The sequence below is a fragment of the Oryx dammah genome, unplaced genomic scaffold (assembly GCF_014754425.2).
Source record: "Oryx dammah isolate SB20612 unplaced genomic scaffold, SCBI_Odam_1.1 HiC_scaffold_11, whole genome shotgun sequence".
In the NCBI taxonomy this organism is placed as follows: Eukaryota; Metazoa; Chordata; class Mammalia; order Artiodactyla; family Bovidae; genus Oryx; species Oryx dammah.
The window spans coordinates 855440-872646 of NW_024070195.1; the positions used below are offsets into that span (position 1 = coordinate 855440).

General features: G+C 53.2%; 1 protein-coding gene across 1 annotated transcript in view; it reads right to left on the bottom strand.

The window, feature by feature from the left end:
• GMDS (GDP-mannose 4,6-dehydratase) overlaps window positions 1-17207 on the bottom strand; it is a 412847-nt gene that overhangs the window by 64698 nt on the left and 330942 nt on the right. Inside the window, exon 8 of the mRNA XM_040249271.1 lies at window positions 4384-4502. Within this exon, the coding sequence (XP_040105205.1) occupies window positions 4384-4502 (119 nt within the window). The remainder of the gene's footprint in view (window positions 1-4383; window positions 4503-17207) is intronic.

Consider the following 17207-nt stretch of genomic DNA (forward strand, 5'->3'; position numbering starts at 1 on the left):
ACGAAAATTTATAGATTTTTTGAATCAGGTTTGGCAATTTGTGTCTTTCATGCAATTTGCCCATTTTCTCTAATTTGAAAAAGTCATTGGCAAAAACCTGTTCGTAGTATTTCCTCACCACTCTGTCAACGTCTGGAGGACTTGTTGGGATGGTGAGTCTTTTATTTCTACTACGTATAATTTCTGTCGTCTTTTTTCCCTGGATAGAGGTTCATCCAAATTTCGGTTGTATGATTTTCGCCGTTATTTTCCTGTTTTCTACTTCATTTATCTCTATTTTTATCTTTGTCGTTTCCTTCTTTCTGTTTGCGCTGGGTTTAATGTGCTCTTCTCTGTCAAGCTTCTTAAGATGGAAGCTGGGATAACTGGTTTGGGCTCTTTCTTGCCTTCTAACACTGGTGTTCACAGCCACGTTTCTCTCTAAGCACTGCTTTGCCAGCACCCCACAAATTTTGGTATGCTGCTTTCACTTTCATTTAATGCCAAATATACTCTCATTTCCCCTATGAGTTCTTTGTCTGACCTGTGAGTTATTGAGAAGTGTGTCGGGTGGCAAGCTCTAGAAATGCCAGTCAGGTCAAGGACGTTTGCTTCTGTATCTGCAGAGACTGTCTACCTGTACTGCACTCACAAGAAAGGAGAGCTGAGCTGCACGAACACAAAGTCTGTCTCTTTCTCCTATCCACTCTCAGGATTCTGAAGTATCTATAACTCAGTGTATACACGTTTAAAATCATTATGTCTTTATGAAGACTCGACCCCTTTAAACTCCGAAAGGGCTCTTTATTCCTTCCAAGTAAACGAAGTCTGTTTCATCCCATATGAATGCAGCCACTCCAGTTTCCTTGTGGGTAGTATCCGGATGCTTTTTTATCTTTTTACTTTTAAACTGTCTGTGTGTGTATATTTGAACTGTGTCCCGTGCCAGTAGCGTGTTGCCTTTTTATCGAGTCCAGCATCATTGCTCTTTTGGGCATTCACGACGGATGTGCCTATCAGTGCCCTTAGCATTTGTCTCCTTCAGCCCCATCTGCTATCTCTTCCCACCCCCTCTTCTCCAGCTGCTCTGAGACGAGCAGCCTCCAGGCTGCATTCTGACTCCAGTGTCGGCTCGTGGCTACTTTTCATTTTGTTCTGTTTTAGTGGTTTCTCCAGAGTGTGCAGCACATACTTTGACTAACTGCAGTCTGTCTTCAAATAGTTCCATGCCAATTCCTATCCGGTGTCAGAATCCTACAACAGTGTAGAAATGCAAGGCTTCCATCCTGTCCCCACTCTCAGCGCTGCTGCTAGTGTGCAGTCTATTATATTTATTTATATCTATTTATACGTGTATTAAAACCGCAAACGTACCGCTGTTATTTGTACTTTCAACAGTCAGCTACTTTTCAAAGAAATTCTAAAGTGAGGGAAGAATTTATATTTTCCTACATTCCGGCTGCTTCTCCTGCTCCTCATTCGTCTGTTTTCCTTCCATCTAAGCGTTTGCTGGTGACGAGCCCTCCCAACCTCCGCCTGTCTGGAAAGTCTTTAACTTGCCTCCATTTCTGAGATGCTGTCCACGGGCACAGACCTCGGGGCGTAGGTTACCTCCTGCAATTTAAGGGTGCTGCTACAAGGAATTCTGGCCTCGCACAGTTTCTGACACCAAAGCTTTCTTATGTTTGTTCCCCTCTGCGTAACTCTACTTTTAAAGTTTTCTCTTTAGCATTTATTTTCAGTAATTTGGGAAACTTGGGGCTGTTATTTCGTTTCCTGTGTCCTCTCCCCCCTTTCTCCCCAAGACTCTGATTATGCACGTTAGGTTGTTTGATTTTGTCTCACAGGTTAATCAAATCAAACTCAGGTTTTTCCCTCCAGTCTGTTTCTTCCTGTGCTTCATTTTAGATTATTTCTAGTACAATATGTATAAGTTTACTAGCTTTTCTCCCGCAGTGTCTAATCTGTTCTCAATGCCAACAGTGAGGTTTCATTTCAGATTCTTTTTTTCATCTCTGAAGTTTGCATTTGGCTCTTATAAAAAATACATAGATTTCCTATCTCTCCTCACTCGACGCATGTTTTTCTTAATAACATTTGACTGTTAAAGTGGCTTCTTTGCCTTCCCTATGAGCGCATACCACTGTCTTTATAATTCCTCAGTCTGTTTTTGTGGATGGATTTTCCTCTTGGCTTTAGGTCATTTCCCACTTCGTGACACTCCTACTAATTTTTGGTTGAATGCTGAACGTTAAGAAAATTATGCTTCTGAGTCTACATTTTACTGTCTTCCTTTGAAGAACGCAGGGCTTTGCGATGGTTGGAGGCTCAGTGACTTGTAAGCCCTTGAAGTCTGTGCGTCAGCTCTGCTGGCCTGGCCTTAGAGGAGCCTCCACTCAGGGTCACCCCACCTCCGAGCTCGGGCCTTCTGGGGACTTGCTCCATCCTCTGAGTGACGAGCGAGGTGGCTCGGTGGCGGCTGCAGCTCACGAGCCTCCCGGCCTTGGGAACGCCCTGAGAAGCCTTCAGTCCCACCTCGGGGCAGTTTCCTGTCCAAGCCCGTGGAGTTTCCTCGTGTTTGGCAGGAACTCAGGGGGATCCTGACGCACATTTCTGGAGCTCCTTTGCTTTGTAGATCCCACCTTTCTAGAACAGCCCCGGACTCTGAGCTCTGACCTCTGTCTTCTCTGGAGGAGTGCCTCTTCCTCCTTCCCAGGTGGAGGCCTTGCGTCCAGGAAGCCAGGCCATTGCAGGGCTCACCTGGCTCGTTCCTTTCCTGCCAGCGCCCGTGGTCCTGCGCTGCCCACTGTCCAAAAGTTGTTGTATATAGTTCATACAGTCTCCTAGTTTTTCAAGGTAGAGGTTTAACCGAATTTCTATTATTCCATCACAGTTAGTAGAAGTCCCTTCTTACATTTTAAAACTGAACCTTGGGAAAATAGTTGGCAGATCCTCAAGAAGTTAAACACAGAGTTACCATAAGACCCAGAAATTCTACTCTTTGGGCTTTTACCCCCAAAGAACTGAAAGCAGGGACTCAGGTACTTGTGTGTTCAAAGCAGCACAGCTCACAATAGCTGAAGAGGAGCAACCCAGCTGTTACAACAGATAGATAAGCAACACGTGGTCCAACTGCACAACGGAACATTACTCAGCCTTTAAAAGGAGCGACATGCTGACGTGAGTTGCAGCAGGGACGGACCTTGAGGACATCAGGTTCAGTGAGGTGAGCCCGTCACAGAAGGACAGAAACGGTATCATTCCACTTACACGAGGTCCCTGGGGTCCTCCCACTCAGAGACTGCAAGCAGAGTTTTCGTTGCTGGGGCTGAGGGAGGGGTGGAGAGCTAGTGTTTAACGGAGACAGCGTTCCAGCCTGGGGAGATGAGAGGGTTCTGTGGAGGGCGCTGGTGGTTGCATCAGCGGTGAATGTCCTTAATGCCACTGACTCACTTAATGCCCCAGATGTGAAAATGGTAAACTTTATGCTATACATGGGCTTCCCAGACGGTGATGAACCCGCCTGCCGATGCAGGAGAGGTAAGAAACATGGGTTCGATCCCTGGGTCGGGAAGGTCCCCTGGAGGAGGGCATGGCTACCGGCTCCAGTGTTCTTGCCTGGAGAATCCCATGGGCAGAGGAGCCGGGGGGGTCACAGTCCACGGGGTCCCAGGGTTAGACAGGACCAAGTGTGCATGCATTTACATGTATCCCATCTCAATAAAACAACCACCGGAAAAGAGTCTTCCATCCACAGTGATGGCTGGCCCCAAAGCTTCCAACAAAAACGTGACTGCAAAATTTGCATAATCAACAAGTGGATGAAGTGTGTGGATTGTTCTGGTACAAGGGGTCGCGTTGGCTGAGCTGAGAACCCCAGTGAGACCCACGGACTGGACGCTGCTCACGCACCAACCTGCTGGCCAACCTGTGCCCACGCTCAGCGGTGTCACTGTTCGTGGGGAAAGCACACGGGGCCCACGGGGATGGGGCCTCGGGGCAGCAGCCCGCTCTCAGTGCTTCAGAGAAAAGGATTTTGCTGGTAATACATCTGAAACTGTCCTGTAAATTTTTGTGGTTTCAAAAATTTTAAATATATAGTGAACGTATTAAAAACAGAGATTGTATAACGTTCTCACATTGATCTGTTTAGAGGAATTAGTGACAGTAAAATCCCAGTAAAACATGTATAAACCATGATACAAAATTTGAAGTTAAAAAATTAAAGAGCTTAAAAACATATTTAAAAATTAAAAAGATAAACTTCTGAAGGACTGAGTTTAGGTGGTGACCCGCGTGTGACGGGGACTGCCAGCGGGACAGAGCGTCTGCTTCCTGCTCTGGAAGGGCAGATGGCGAGACCGACCGCAGGCAGGCGGAGGGCTGCCCGTGGGGCCTACTCACACAATGGTCTTCCCGATGTGCAGAAACGACTTCTCCACGAACTCCCGCACGCTGTGGACCTCCCCCGTGGCGATGACGAAGTCCTCGGGCTCGTCCTTCTGCAGCATGAGCCACATGGCCTGGGGAGACAGGCAGAGCGGGTGAGAGGTGCACGCTCCCCTCGGGACGGTCAGGGCAGCACCGCACCCCCGACGGGCCATGCCAACAGCCCTCACAGGGAGCCGCCAGGAAGCCGGGATACACACGCACGCACACACACGCACGCACGCACGCACATAGCTGAACCACCTTGCTGCACACCTGAAACCAACAAAGGGTAAATCAACCTCAATACAATTTTTCATCGCCCGCATGTGCACGTGTTTTTAATTTATTAATTTATTTTAATTGGAGGCTAATTACTTTCTAATACTGTGGGTTTTGCCACACTGACATGAATCAGCCACGGGCGCACGTGTGTCCCCCTGTCCTGAACTCCCTTCCCGCCTCCCTCCCCATCCCAACCCTCTGGGTTGTCCCAGTGCACCTGGGACCCCCATTTTAAATAAACTAGGTAAAAGCAAAAGGCATCCCCTTAGAACACAGACCCCACCAGCAGGTACACTGAACTTTTGCTTTCACATTTAAAGAAAACTGTTGGTTGGTGTCTCCCTGGCTGCTTTTAGATAAGCTGGAAAATACATTTCTGAGGTCAATGGAGCAGCTAATTTTCTTTTAGAAAATGCAGTCAACAAAGTTCAATTCTTCTTTATCCATCTGAATTTACGGTAGCCTTCTAAAAAAAAAAAATACAATCATGCTTATATCTCTTGTGCTCGAACTTTCTTCTCGTGACTGTTTTGCATTTGGCGTCTACTTCCAGACCGTCTTCAATCATATTTTTGTCCTACAGAAGAGGGGACTTCTGGCCGTTTCACACGCCGTGGAGCTGCAGCTCATGTGGCGGTAAGCGGGGTGATGGAGACAGCGAGACGCTGGACACAGAGACACAGGGACACAGAGAGACGCCGGATGAGGTCGTCCTGCAGGAGAGGGCTTTGTTCACGGCCACAGACTGCAGAAAGACCGGCGGTTTTATGTCGTATTATAGCTAGTGAACTCAGCTGCAAGACTTTTTAAAACTTTATTTTTATTTACTCAGCTGCACTGTGTCTTACGTGAGACATGTGGGGTCTCCTTCCCTAACCAAGGATCGAACCTGAGCCCCCGTGTGTTAGGAGCTGGAGTCTTACCCACTGGGGGTCCCAGTTGTAACACCTCAAAAGTCTTACATGAGTTATATCAATACTAGAGCCTGACCGGTTTAAAAGGCACGCCTGACCTGGGAAGCCTGTGCTTCGGCGGCCCCCGCACTGTCGGGGCCGGGTGGCTGGCTGCTCCTCGGGGGCGCCCTGCTCGCGGGCCCCCGCGGAGGCCGGGCCCTCCTGCTGTCTCTCTTGCAGGAGCCTCCCGGCCTGCCTGCCCTCCTCCTGCGGCCTGGGAGCCTTCTCTCTGCCCCCTGACGCAGCAGCCTCCCGGGTCTCCCTGGGGCGATGGCCCCCACGCTGACTTCACTGCAGCCACTTCCCCGATGAAGGGACCACCCCGCCTCCCAAACACAAGCTGGGGCACAGACGCATGTAAGCACACACACACACACACACACACACGCGTTTTGGCTTTCTTCAAAATACTTTCAAAGTTTTTAGGAAAAATCAAATTATGCTTCTGGCTAGAATTTCTATTTGAACGTTTTTCTGAGGGATTAGTGTATACACTTAAGTGTGTTTTACTCAAATTTCCATTCTAAAAATAACATTTCAAATGGGTCTTTCAGGACGGCTCGGCTTATTTTATTTCTTTTGAACACTATGTTGGGGCTCAAATGGTTTCGAAAAAAATCATATTTTGAATCATGTGAAAGGAAGTGAGGACAGCTGAAAACAAAAGGAGAGAAGACGGAGGCCGGCCGGGGCTGGGCCACGCAAGGCACCAGCGCCGGCCCCAGGGCGGGCTCGTCCCCGCCGGGAACCTGGGGTCACCAGGAGCCTCTCCTTTCACTGGACCCAACGCCGAGAATCTGCCCTCTTCTTTTCCATCAGACCGTCCATGGCCTCTGACCTGCCAACTTCTAGGCATTTCCTGTAAAGTTCATACAGTCCCAGACTGCAGTCTGGGAATGGGAAGGGAAAGGATATACAACTCCAGATTTATTTGTTATTCCTGAGCAGTTTACTGGTCTTAACAGAGGGAAAGGGCTTTGTCTGAATTTCCACTGAGTATAGCGGATGGTCCTTGGCTGGTGATGGGGGCCGGGTGACACCCGGGTCAGCAGGCGAGCAAGCTAGCGTCTGGAGTGGCTGTGGTCAGTGCTCTGCCCCCAGGCCCGCGGGGATGCTCGCCCAGCCCGACACAAGGGCCCCTGAGTGGGAAGCGATGGCCTGGCCTCCACACACAGCTGGGCGCGCTGACCTGGTCCACTTCTCCCTGGACGGACAGCACGGCTGACCAGGGTCCACCTCCACGTGCCTTCCTGATCGTGGGCAGGAGGGGTGACCCGTGATCAGCCCGCAGCTTCTGACACAGAAACGCTCCAGAGGGGACAGGCTTCAGATGTCAGGGTCCAGCCCCATCTCTCCAGCTACAAGGGGCCCCGTGAGGATACAACGGATGTACCCACATCCTCACACACTCGTCACCGCCGCCCTGACCTGATCACCAGGGCAAACGAAAACTTCGACTGCTTCTTTTTCACCTGTCCCACGGGGAGGAAAGACAGCCGGTGCAGGGGTGCACCAAGGCTTGAAACTGCTCCTCAGAGAACCGTCCCTTGATGGCAGATGGACCCTTCAGCTGTCCAGCCACGCCTCATGGCACATAGAGTCGCGGAGACCTGACCCACGTCACGGACATCAGAGGCCAAGTCCAGACAGTTATAGATATTCGCGCCATTCGGAGGTGTGTTTTCTTGTAACCGCACAGTTAACCTAGCTGTTTTACAGATCTGATTAGAGAAGTCAAAACTTTGACTTAAAAAATTTTCAAAAAAATAAAAAAGAACCCTAAAGCGCTCCTCTCCCACACCTGGGCGCGGGGCTCGGGCGACTCCCAGCTGGGCCAGTGGAGGAGAACAGCCAAAGCGCATCGCGCAGCTGGCCAGCGGCCCGACTCCGCGCACGCCCTTCAGAGCGCGGGGTGTGTTTGTCTTCCAAACCTGGGTTCGACGATTGCTTCCACCTCGCCGTTAACCTCCGGCTTGGTATCCAAGCCACGGACACTTATTAACCGAGCTATCATCCATGAATAACGAGACGTGTTAATCAAGGTTGTGATTAACTGTGTCCAGGGGACTGCCGCCGCCTCAGCCCTGTGCTCGTGTGGTGTGCTCCACGGGCCGCCGTCATGGAAATGGTCTAAACATACACACACACTTACAAATACACATGCGTGTAGACATATACACACACACAGATATAGAAAATAGGGTCCACAGAAACTCCACAAACTATTTCTACTGTAAATCAGAGGCGTTTGAACAAATGCAGATAAAATTCCCCACAGAGTGTTCCAAGTGTGGAACTAGTTACATGCATTTTCTTTAAGCTCATTCAGTAGCTGTCTCCATGACGACAGCCTGGTGTTCTTAGCTTGAATCAGGACCTTGAGGAGTCCTGGGTGAGGCCGGGTCTTATGTTTATGGGACCCACAGGGGGAGGTTAAAGGGCTACCCCAGGGTCGGGGGAGCACCGCTTACTCTGACATAGTTGGGGAACAACTACATTGAGAAAATCCTTTGGCATAAAATCAAAACCTCAATCTAGTAATTTCTTCATGGGCAAAAATACTGAGGCTTGTGGAGTCCTTTGATTAAGGGCCTTTTAGACATTTTAAAGATACAAACTTACTAGACAGGAAAAAAATCATTAGATCATAAATTAAAAAAAAAAAAAACAAAATAATGGAACAAACTTAGAAGGCTCTCTAAGCTCTCGCTATGAACGGTCAGTCAACGCTGGTACCGATGCTCTGAAATGGACTGGGCCAGCACGTGCCCTGCCCTGGCCTTTGTTCCAGCCACACCCACGGACCTGCGAGGTCCAAGGCGGGGTAGCTACAGCCTGGTCGCCCTAGTCCTCCGGAAATCGCCCTGACCCAGTGTGTGTGGAACGCCGTCTGCTCTCTGCACACGCAGAGCCAGGCAACACAGCTGCTTCTCCTGGGCTCTCCGAGGACGCTTCGCCTCTGATCCCTGGGCGCAGCAATCGCGCGCGCGCCTCTCCTCCTCTGTGCTGAGGTCTGCTCGTGCTGCCTGGTCACATGCACGCTTGCTCTTCTCCACATTCTTTTATCTGATTTCCTTTTGCTTGCTCCTTTGATTGTTTCTAATAACATCTATTTAAAATTTTCTTTCGAATGTGGCTCCAGTGTCTTGAATGACTTTCTCTCTTGTCCATGTTGTTCCTGACTACTTCAAGCTTAGCTCTTTCATTTACTTTATTTCATTTATTTCCTTGAAGTGTGGAATCTGCAAACATTTCCTTAAAGGGCCAGAGAGTAAACACTTGAGGTTTCTGAGCCACAGGCACTCAGCTCTGCGGCCGGAGCTCCGATCGGCCGCGACAGCTCAGGGACAGGCCTGACTGGCCCACGGACGCTCACCTGTCCACCCGGGCTTCTAGCAAATGGAACTGGACTGTGAGGCCTGTGGTTCCTCTGGATCCTGGCATCTTTCTCTGACACCGTGCTTACAGTCAGCGTGCACGCCTGCCTGCCTGTTGGGCCCTCGTATTTCCCTGCAACCCCATCCCCAGGCCACTCCCCTTTTCCACCATTACTATTTGCTGCAGAACCGCATGAGGAAGACTACAAAAGCACCGGGTGGGCCTGCTGCCCCCTCAAGGTTCTCCTCAGACACTCTCTCCAGAACCGCCACGCTCCCCGCCGGGGCACACCTGCCCTCTCTTCCCAGCGTCGGGCTGGGGAGCGTGGCCACTGGGCAGCCCGGCCACGATCAGTCTGCACCCTCGGCCCGGAGGCCCGGCCTGACAGGGAGGCTGGTGTGTCCTGCAGGAAACAGTAGGCATTGGCATGGACGTTCTTTAACCCTCCATAATCCTCATGGCGGGAAGCGAAGAAGAACTAAGGAGCCTCTGGACGAAACGGAAAGAGGAGAGCAAGCGAAAAAGCTGGCCTAAAACTCAGCATTCAAAATATGAAGATCATGGCTCCAGTCCCACTTCATGGCAAATAGATGGGGAAACAGTGGAAACAGTGTCAGACTTTATTTTCTTGGGCTCCAAAATCACTGCAGACGGTGACTGCAGCCATGAAATTCAAAGACACTTGCTCCTTGGAAGAAAAGGTATGACCAACCTAGCCAGCATATTAAAAAGCAGAGACATTACTTTGCCAGCAAAGGTCCGGCTAGTCAAAGCTATCGTTTTTCCAGTAGTCAGGTACAGATGTGACAGTTGGATTATAAACAAAGCTGAGCTCTGAAGAACTGATGCTTTTGAACCATGGTGTTGAAGAAGACTCTTGAGAAGACCTCGGACTGCAAGGCGATCCAACCAGTCAACCCTAAAGGAAATCAGTCCTAAATATTCATTGAAAGGACTGGTGCTGAAGCTGAAGCTCCAGTCCTTTGGCCACCTGATTCGAAAAACTGACTCATTGGAAAAGACCCTGATGCTGGCAAAGATTGAAGGTAGGAGGAGAAGGGGATGATAGAGGATGAGATGGTTAGATGGCGTCACCGACTCAATGGACATGAGTTTAAGTAAACCCCAGGAGTTGGTGATGGACAGGGAGGCCTGGCATGCTGCATTCCATGGGGTCGCAAAGAGCTGGACTCGACGGAGCGATTAAACTGAACTGAACTGAACCATACGTAATATCATTCTGTGGGGCTTTTAGGAGTGAAGACTAAGCTGAGCAAATTCTAGAGCCAGACGTGCAAGCCCGGCACAGCATACTCGGAGTGGCTGGGGCGGTGGCTCTGCCCTGCTCCCGGGCTGTGGGCCAAGTGGCCTGACCGCCTGGCCTCGCGCTGGACACACCTGCTCTCCTGCACCTGCCCTGCCTCCACGGCCTCCTGGCCAGTCTGCCCCCACCTCCTCAGAAAACAGAAGCTGCAAGGCCTCCTCTGGCCTCGGCCTGGAGTGACCCAGCATCCCCCGACTCTGTGGACAGGCTCAGCCCAACCCAACAAAGGGGAAACACCGCCGTGAGAAGTCAAGTTGCACAGTGAGAGGCACTCGGGGTGAGAGGGCGGTCCTGTGATGACCAGAGCTTCAGCTGGTGGTTTCAGCACCGCAGTAGAATTCCGTGCTTGCCTTTAACAGCGGCATCGCTGCCTCTGCCGCGGCGTCTCTGCTCAGCGCTGTTTGCCTTTAACACCCTGTCAGGCCCCTGAGAGGGACAGGAGCCCGGGACTCAGGCTTGGCGGCCCGACCCAAGCTCCAGGACTGTCACAACACGCTTCCCAGAAGTGCTGCTTCCTGGAGCCCAGCCGCCTACCTGGACCAGGTGCTTCCAATTACCTGCTCCCACGCACACAGCCTGCGAGCCACCCAAACCCGCTCCCGGCTCAGCGGGGCTGCTGCGAGCTGTGGGCTCGGGGCAGGAAGCAACTCCACACCCACGGCCACCTGCCCGCCGCCCCAGCCGCCCGTGGCTCCCTCACAGAAGCCAGCCCTGACTTCCCTGTGACCTACCCCTCCAGCCTGTCCTGACCACCTGGCCCTGCCTCTCGGCTGACTCCAACCTCTGGAATCCAGCTTCTGGGCTGGTCCTGGGCGCCCACAAACGGCAGGCATGAGCCTCACCACCCCGCTAACCATCGCCACTGGTAAATAAACCTCATAAACACATCAGGGTATGTGCGTCAGGGAAATGCCAATTGTACTTTCTTTACAAGCTCAGTTTCCTTAAAACAGTGCGGCCCCAACAGCAGCAGGCCACACACGCAGCCCAGCCCTTTCCATGAGCTCCAGTGAGAAGGAGACGGAAACAGGGAAGCTGATTCCAGCGTCTTAGATGCCGAACGCAGCACCGTGTCACTGCAGCACAGAACACCCTCAAGGCACGTCACACTGCTCTTCTATGCAGGGAGCCCTGGGCCTCCTTCTGCGGCCCCCAGCACTCCTGAGTTCAGACAGGCACCCCTCACAGGCTCAGTGACCCGGGGGCCTGGTGGGCGCCCGCCGGGCATAGGGCGGCAGAGCCGTCCTGGAGGAGAGCTGAGTGGGCAGCGCCGCGTCCTGCCGCCCCGCCTGCCGGGCCGGGGAGGCGGCCGCCCCGCCGGCGGCACAGCTGCAGGGCTGACCTCTCGTCCCTCTCTCGTCACGGCCTCCACGCTGCCTGCCTCTTCCTGGAGTGACCTCACCGGTGAAGACAGACCTTGAAAAGTCGTCCCATAGCTCCCGGCTGATGAGCATCTAACACGTGAAAGCTTGCATCGTGACTGTCCGACGGGCAGCGGTTCCCTCCCCACCCGCCCCGTGCAGACAGCGGGGAGTGAAGACCCAGAGGACCCTGGTAGGCACGATGGCACTAGTGCTCAGAGAGGAGGCTGGCTGCTCGAAGCAAATCTGGGTGCCTCAGAGTCAGCCGGGAGGGGCCCATGCATGCTGTGGGCCTCCACCAGCCCGCTTGGGGCTGGCCCCACAGCCCGAACACCTGAACTTTAACAGGTGCCAGGGAGGCTGCCAGCACCAGAGTGGGAGCCACAAGGAGAACCCAGGCTTGCTGGGCTCAGATGTGGAGTCAGATCACCTGGGTTAGACCCCCATTCCAGGAGTCACTGGATAACTTTTGAGAAGTTGCCTAATCTTCCAGCGCTTCAGAAAAATGAGAATAAATGGTGCTGGCCTCAGAGGGCTGTTTCTGGGATTAAATTAGTTAATATCCCTGGTGGCTCAGCTGGTAAAGAATCTGCCCGCAATGCGGGAGACCTGGGTTTGATCCCTGGGTTGGGAAGAGCCCCTGGTGAAGGGAAAGGCTGCCCACTCCAGTATCCTGGTCTGGAGAATTCCATGGACTGTATAGTCCACGGGGTCTCGAAGAGTCAGACACGACTGAGAGACTTTCACTCTCACCTTCATGAAAAGTGCCGGGAACAGGGGCTGGGGCAGAGTGAGTGCTCGAGGACTGTGGTTTACCGTGACGACAACGCTGACTACATAGCCGGCGAGGGCTCCTGATATCTGGAGACGTCAGCTCCTCTCCAGGAGGGGAGAGTGGAGGGTGGAGAGAATTTAATCCCAGTTCTGTTAGTCAGAGCCACAGACTTTCACAGATTGAAGGGACCTCGAGGTACCGCCATTCAATTCCACTCATTAAGAAGGTGGGCTAGCGGCTGAGAGCAGGGAGGTGGGGTGACCCATCGGAAGCCACACAGCCGGTTCGGCTGGTGGCGGGACGAGAGGCTGCGCCCCCGTTCATTCCTCCTCCAGGCGCACTCCGCTCCCACACGCCTTCCTGTGGGAGTGCCGCAGATGGCTGCTAGGAACCCTGCGTGGGCCTCTGTGCGCCTGCCCAGGGACCCGACCTGCCAGTTGGCAAGCATTCACAGGTGCCCACAAGGTGCTGGGCATGGAGGACGCAGGGCAGGGAGGGCGGGCAGACACGGTGGACGCCCTGCCAGGCTCAGGGACGTCCACACTTTATGCAGGAAACAGCTTCAATAGGCCGATATTTGATTTGGGGAAGGGCTTCTGAGTGTACACTCCAGGGAGCCTCCAGGAGCTGTCGGGCGTGGGGGCTCCCTCAGCCTCTGTCCTGAGCAAGCCCATGGCCCGAAGCTCAGGATGGAGGGGTGTGCAGCCGGGGAGCTGTCCCAGGGTCTCCCCTTCTCCCAGCCCTTTTCAGTGACGGAGACGGACTCATTCTGGGTCAGTCAGGGTCTCAGAAAAACCTGTGCCCAGGGGCCCAGAGCCTGCACAGCCAGCCCTGGGTACCACAGATGCCCAGCTGTGCTGGCGGCAGCAGCTGGCGAAGGCTGGGGGGGCCTGGGGCAGGAGCACCGAGGCCTAGGGTGGGAGACCCAGAGGTGATACGTGGGGGCGGGGAGCCACAGGCCTGGGGGGCTCGGCAGGGGGCCCCTTGACCAGGCCTGGGAGGCGCCCGCCGCCCCCGGATGACTGCCCCATCCCTGGACTCTCGGAGCTGGCTTCCGGCCCCCACGCACAGGCTGCGAGGAAGACGGGGGCTCAGCCCCTGGGTGGAGGGTGGCCGCGCGGGGGGTGGCACTCAGCACTCAGGAGGCACCCGGCCCAGGGCCTGTGGGGAGGATGTCAGGAGGGGCGACGGCCAGCGGGGGTGGGGGGCGGGGGCGTGCACCTTGGGATGGGCCCCCAGAACTGGCACCTGTCTGCCCCTTCACCCCAGGACTTCAGCACCTGCCTGTCCAGCGTCCCAGGGACCACCCAGCACTCACAGCATCCTCCTAACTGAGGACGGTGGCCTGGCCACCTCATTCATCGAAACTCACTTCAAACGTGTTTCCCACAACGTTCCGATTCACAAAAGTCAGGATTTCAGCTGAAAAGTCGCCCTCCCCTCAGTGCTCCGGAAGCTACGATGGACAGATCTAGGTTTAATCATCCCGTCTTAACTCTTGGTTGCTAAATATGAGAACACCCCAGCACATGCAGTGTGTAAGCTTTGCTCTTCTGGGAGGTCAGGTCACTCTTATTAGCTCGGTCCTGCCCACAATGTTTCTGTTCTAATTATTTCCCAGATGCTGACTCAGCAACATCCTTGCTTGAAAGAGATGGGAAGGGAAGCCAGTTCCATTTAAGAAAACATTTCTGTGAGAGTAATACTGGAGCTGAGTGACACAGGAGGAGAGGAATTCCACCAGATAAAGAAGCCAGTGGTCTACAGACGCTCCCACAACACCGCTGCAAATTAAGCAAAAACCTCCTTAATGTTTTCCAAATTAAAAAAGAAAAAAAAATCAAGAGGATTCCTAAAGGTTTGATCACTTTAAGAACGCATAGGACAGGAGATTTTTTTTTTTTTTTGAGTCTTTATAACTTTAAATAAAATCTGGAAAATCAGGTCTTTCATAAATTGAATTAATATTTTCAAGACAGTTAACATATCGAATAGTTAAAAATTCTAAAATTCTCCCCCTACCCCCTAGTATCAAATCAACATAAACCTCTTAGAGAAGCTTAACTCAAATTACCAGATTCTGGAGAACAAACCTTTATTTCTTGGTGACTAAAATTTTCAGTTGTTTGACAAGCACCAATGACTGCTCAAGACCGAGGATTAAGATTAAGAAGAAAACGTTGTGGGATCCTCTGAAACACCAGAGGTGGCTCTCCCGGCAAACGCTGTCGGCAGGGGCCGTGGGGCCATCTTTTCTGTAAACACAACATTTTCACATTCATTTCATATGAATGAACAATGTCTGCACTGTCTTCCTGAACACTAATTTAGTGTTGTATTTTTTTTGCTGTGTCAATGAGTGTCAAAATATTGTTCTTCTAATACATGAAAGTATTTGCATGGAGCTTTATGACTGATCTTCAGATGTTAGCCAGAGGCAAAATAAAACAGAGACACTCCAGTTGGGAAATCTCCCCAGCAATGAAAGGCAAGAGTCTTTAACATATTCTGCCTTTCTGCCAATTTTTTTTTTTTCCCCAACTGCACAATGGCTTATTTACCCCGTGACTGGTGAAATTAAAAGCATTGTCAGAAACAGCAAAACTACATTTCAACAGTGAGACCTAAGGATTCCATTTCCCTGAAAATGAAACGGAAAGTTTTCAAGGAGGAAGACAAAGATTTCAAGAGGAAATTCTAAGAGCCTGACATGAATTAAAATACAAACCATATCCACCAATTACAGAAAAGCCGAGAAGCACAGTGCGCTGTAACAGTGAGCTGAGGACCACGTGGGCGGCTGGCCCTAGGTCGTGTGCTCCCGCATCGTCTCCTGCGCAGACGCCCCACGGCCTGCGGCCGCGAGCACTCGTCCCAGTTCTAAGGAGAGCAGGCCCGCTGGGCTATCAGTCTCTTCAGACCTGCAGGCCCCGGGCAGCGAGCTGGCGGTTTCGATTCCGCTCTCTCCTCCTTCCCACTCGGGATCTGGGCACGGCGGTTCTGACAGGAAAGGCGCAATGCCTCTCACAGGAGCGCGGGTCCGGCCACAGCTTACTCACCACGAAACTGCGGGCTGGGCCGCTGCGGCGGGAGAGCAGGCCCGGGGCGGGAGCCAGGACAGGGGGCGGGAGCCAGGACAGGCAGCGAGGCCGCGCTCCGCCGCAGAGACTAGACCAGGCTTTCAAGTCAGGTGCTGGCTTGCAGACGAGCAAGCTCATCAGCCTGCAACAACCTCCACAATGTTCTTATTGATCAGAAAGGCTCGTGACGCAAGGCTCTGGGGGGACGGGGGCGGGGGGCGGGTGGTATGTGGAAATCTGTGCTGGCTCCCTCGGCCCAACTTTCCGAGAAGGAGGCACTTGGGGTGGTGTTTACGGAAGGCAGACGTTACCCCAGGATGAGCGCCTTCCCGGGAAGACGTGCGACGCGCTGGGTCCTCGGGACCAACTGAGGCCGCTGGTCGCGCACAAGTGTGCGGCGTCTTCACTGTCCGGCCCTGACCACAGACGGAGCCTGGTCAGAAAGCTGGCCGCTGATAACACCTCAAAACTCAATCTGAAATGACCCCCTAGACGTTTTTCTTCCCTGTGACAGCCTAGGTAATGCTGATAGTTTTGTTTTTCAAATCAATGGTGTCGATTCAAGAGCAGTTATTGAACATTTGCTCCAAAAATCATAAATTAATGTAAGAGGCTGGATCACAAATTAAGAGGCTGCTAACTTTCAAGCAGGAGCATGTGTGTGAGCAGAACATGAAGTCACCTGTCAAGGCTCTGGCAAAGGGGCCAGTGTGACAGTCACACTTTCTGCTCAATCCACACGGATTCTCCAGTTCCCATTTCTAGTACACTCCTCCTAAAGTCACAGGGAAAGACAATTTGGCGAGGGGTAGGAGGTCAGAGCTTTGGGGCACACGTGGGGCGCTGTCTGACCAGGGCCATCTGACTAGACAGCAGGCCAGGACTCCCTCCCACCCTGGCCTCCCCCATCAGCCACAGTGAAGCCTTGCGGGCAAAAACGAAGGGAAACAGAGCTTCCCAGGTGGCACAGTGGTTAGGAAAAGAAGAAATTCCGTTCAGAGTCCGGTGAGAAGACCACGCAAGTGAGATGAAGCCTCAGTGAACTGCCTCCAAGGAAGCCCGACTCCCCGGCAGGGAGAGGATTCTGCATCCCCCGTGGGCAGCCCCCGGCCTGGGGTGGGCGGAGACGCGGGGTGGGCTGCAATGCCCGCTGCCCCACCCCTGCCCCGCGCCTCTGAGTGCCCAACGCCAGGCCACACGGGACGGGCAGGGCTCCGTCCTGGGGGGCAGTGTGATGTCCCAGCCAGGCTGGCACAGACCCCCCCAGCAGGGGCCAGGAGCAGCGTCTTGCGGGGCCAGTCACCTTCATCTCCCGCTCCGTGTTAGCTTAGGACCTTGAGAAGGGGCGCAGTTTGGGGCCTTTGCTCCCAGGCGTGAGTGGTGTCCCCCGGCTGGGAGTGTGTCCCCCGTGGGAGCTGCCACCTGCTTCAGCAGAGACCCCGTCTCTCGGTGGCCCCGCTGCTGCAGCGGGTCGGGAGAGAGCAGGGCCAGCCCCCGCTGATATCAACTCCTCCTGCTGCTGGAGGTGGAGGGCAAGGACAAGGGGAAGAGTGAGAACGGCGCCCCGGCTCCCAGCGGTGCCGGGCGTGTGGCCAAGGATCCCTCCCGCAATCGGCCGTCACCTTGTCATGGGAGGGAGGTCAG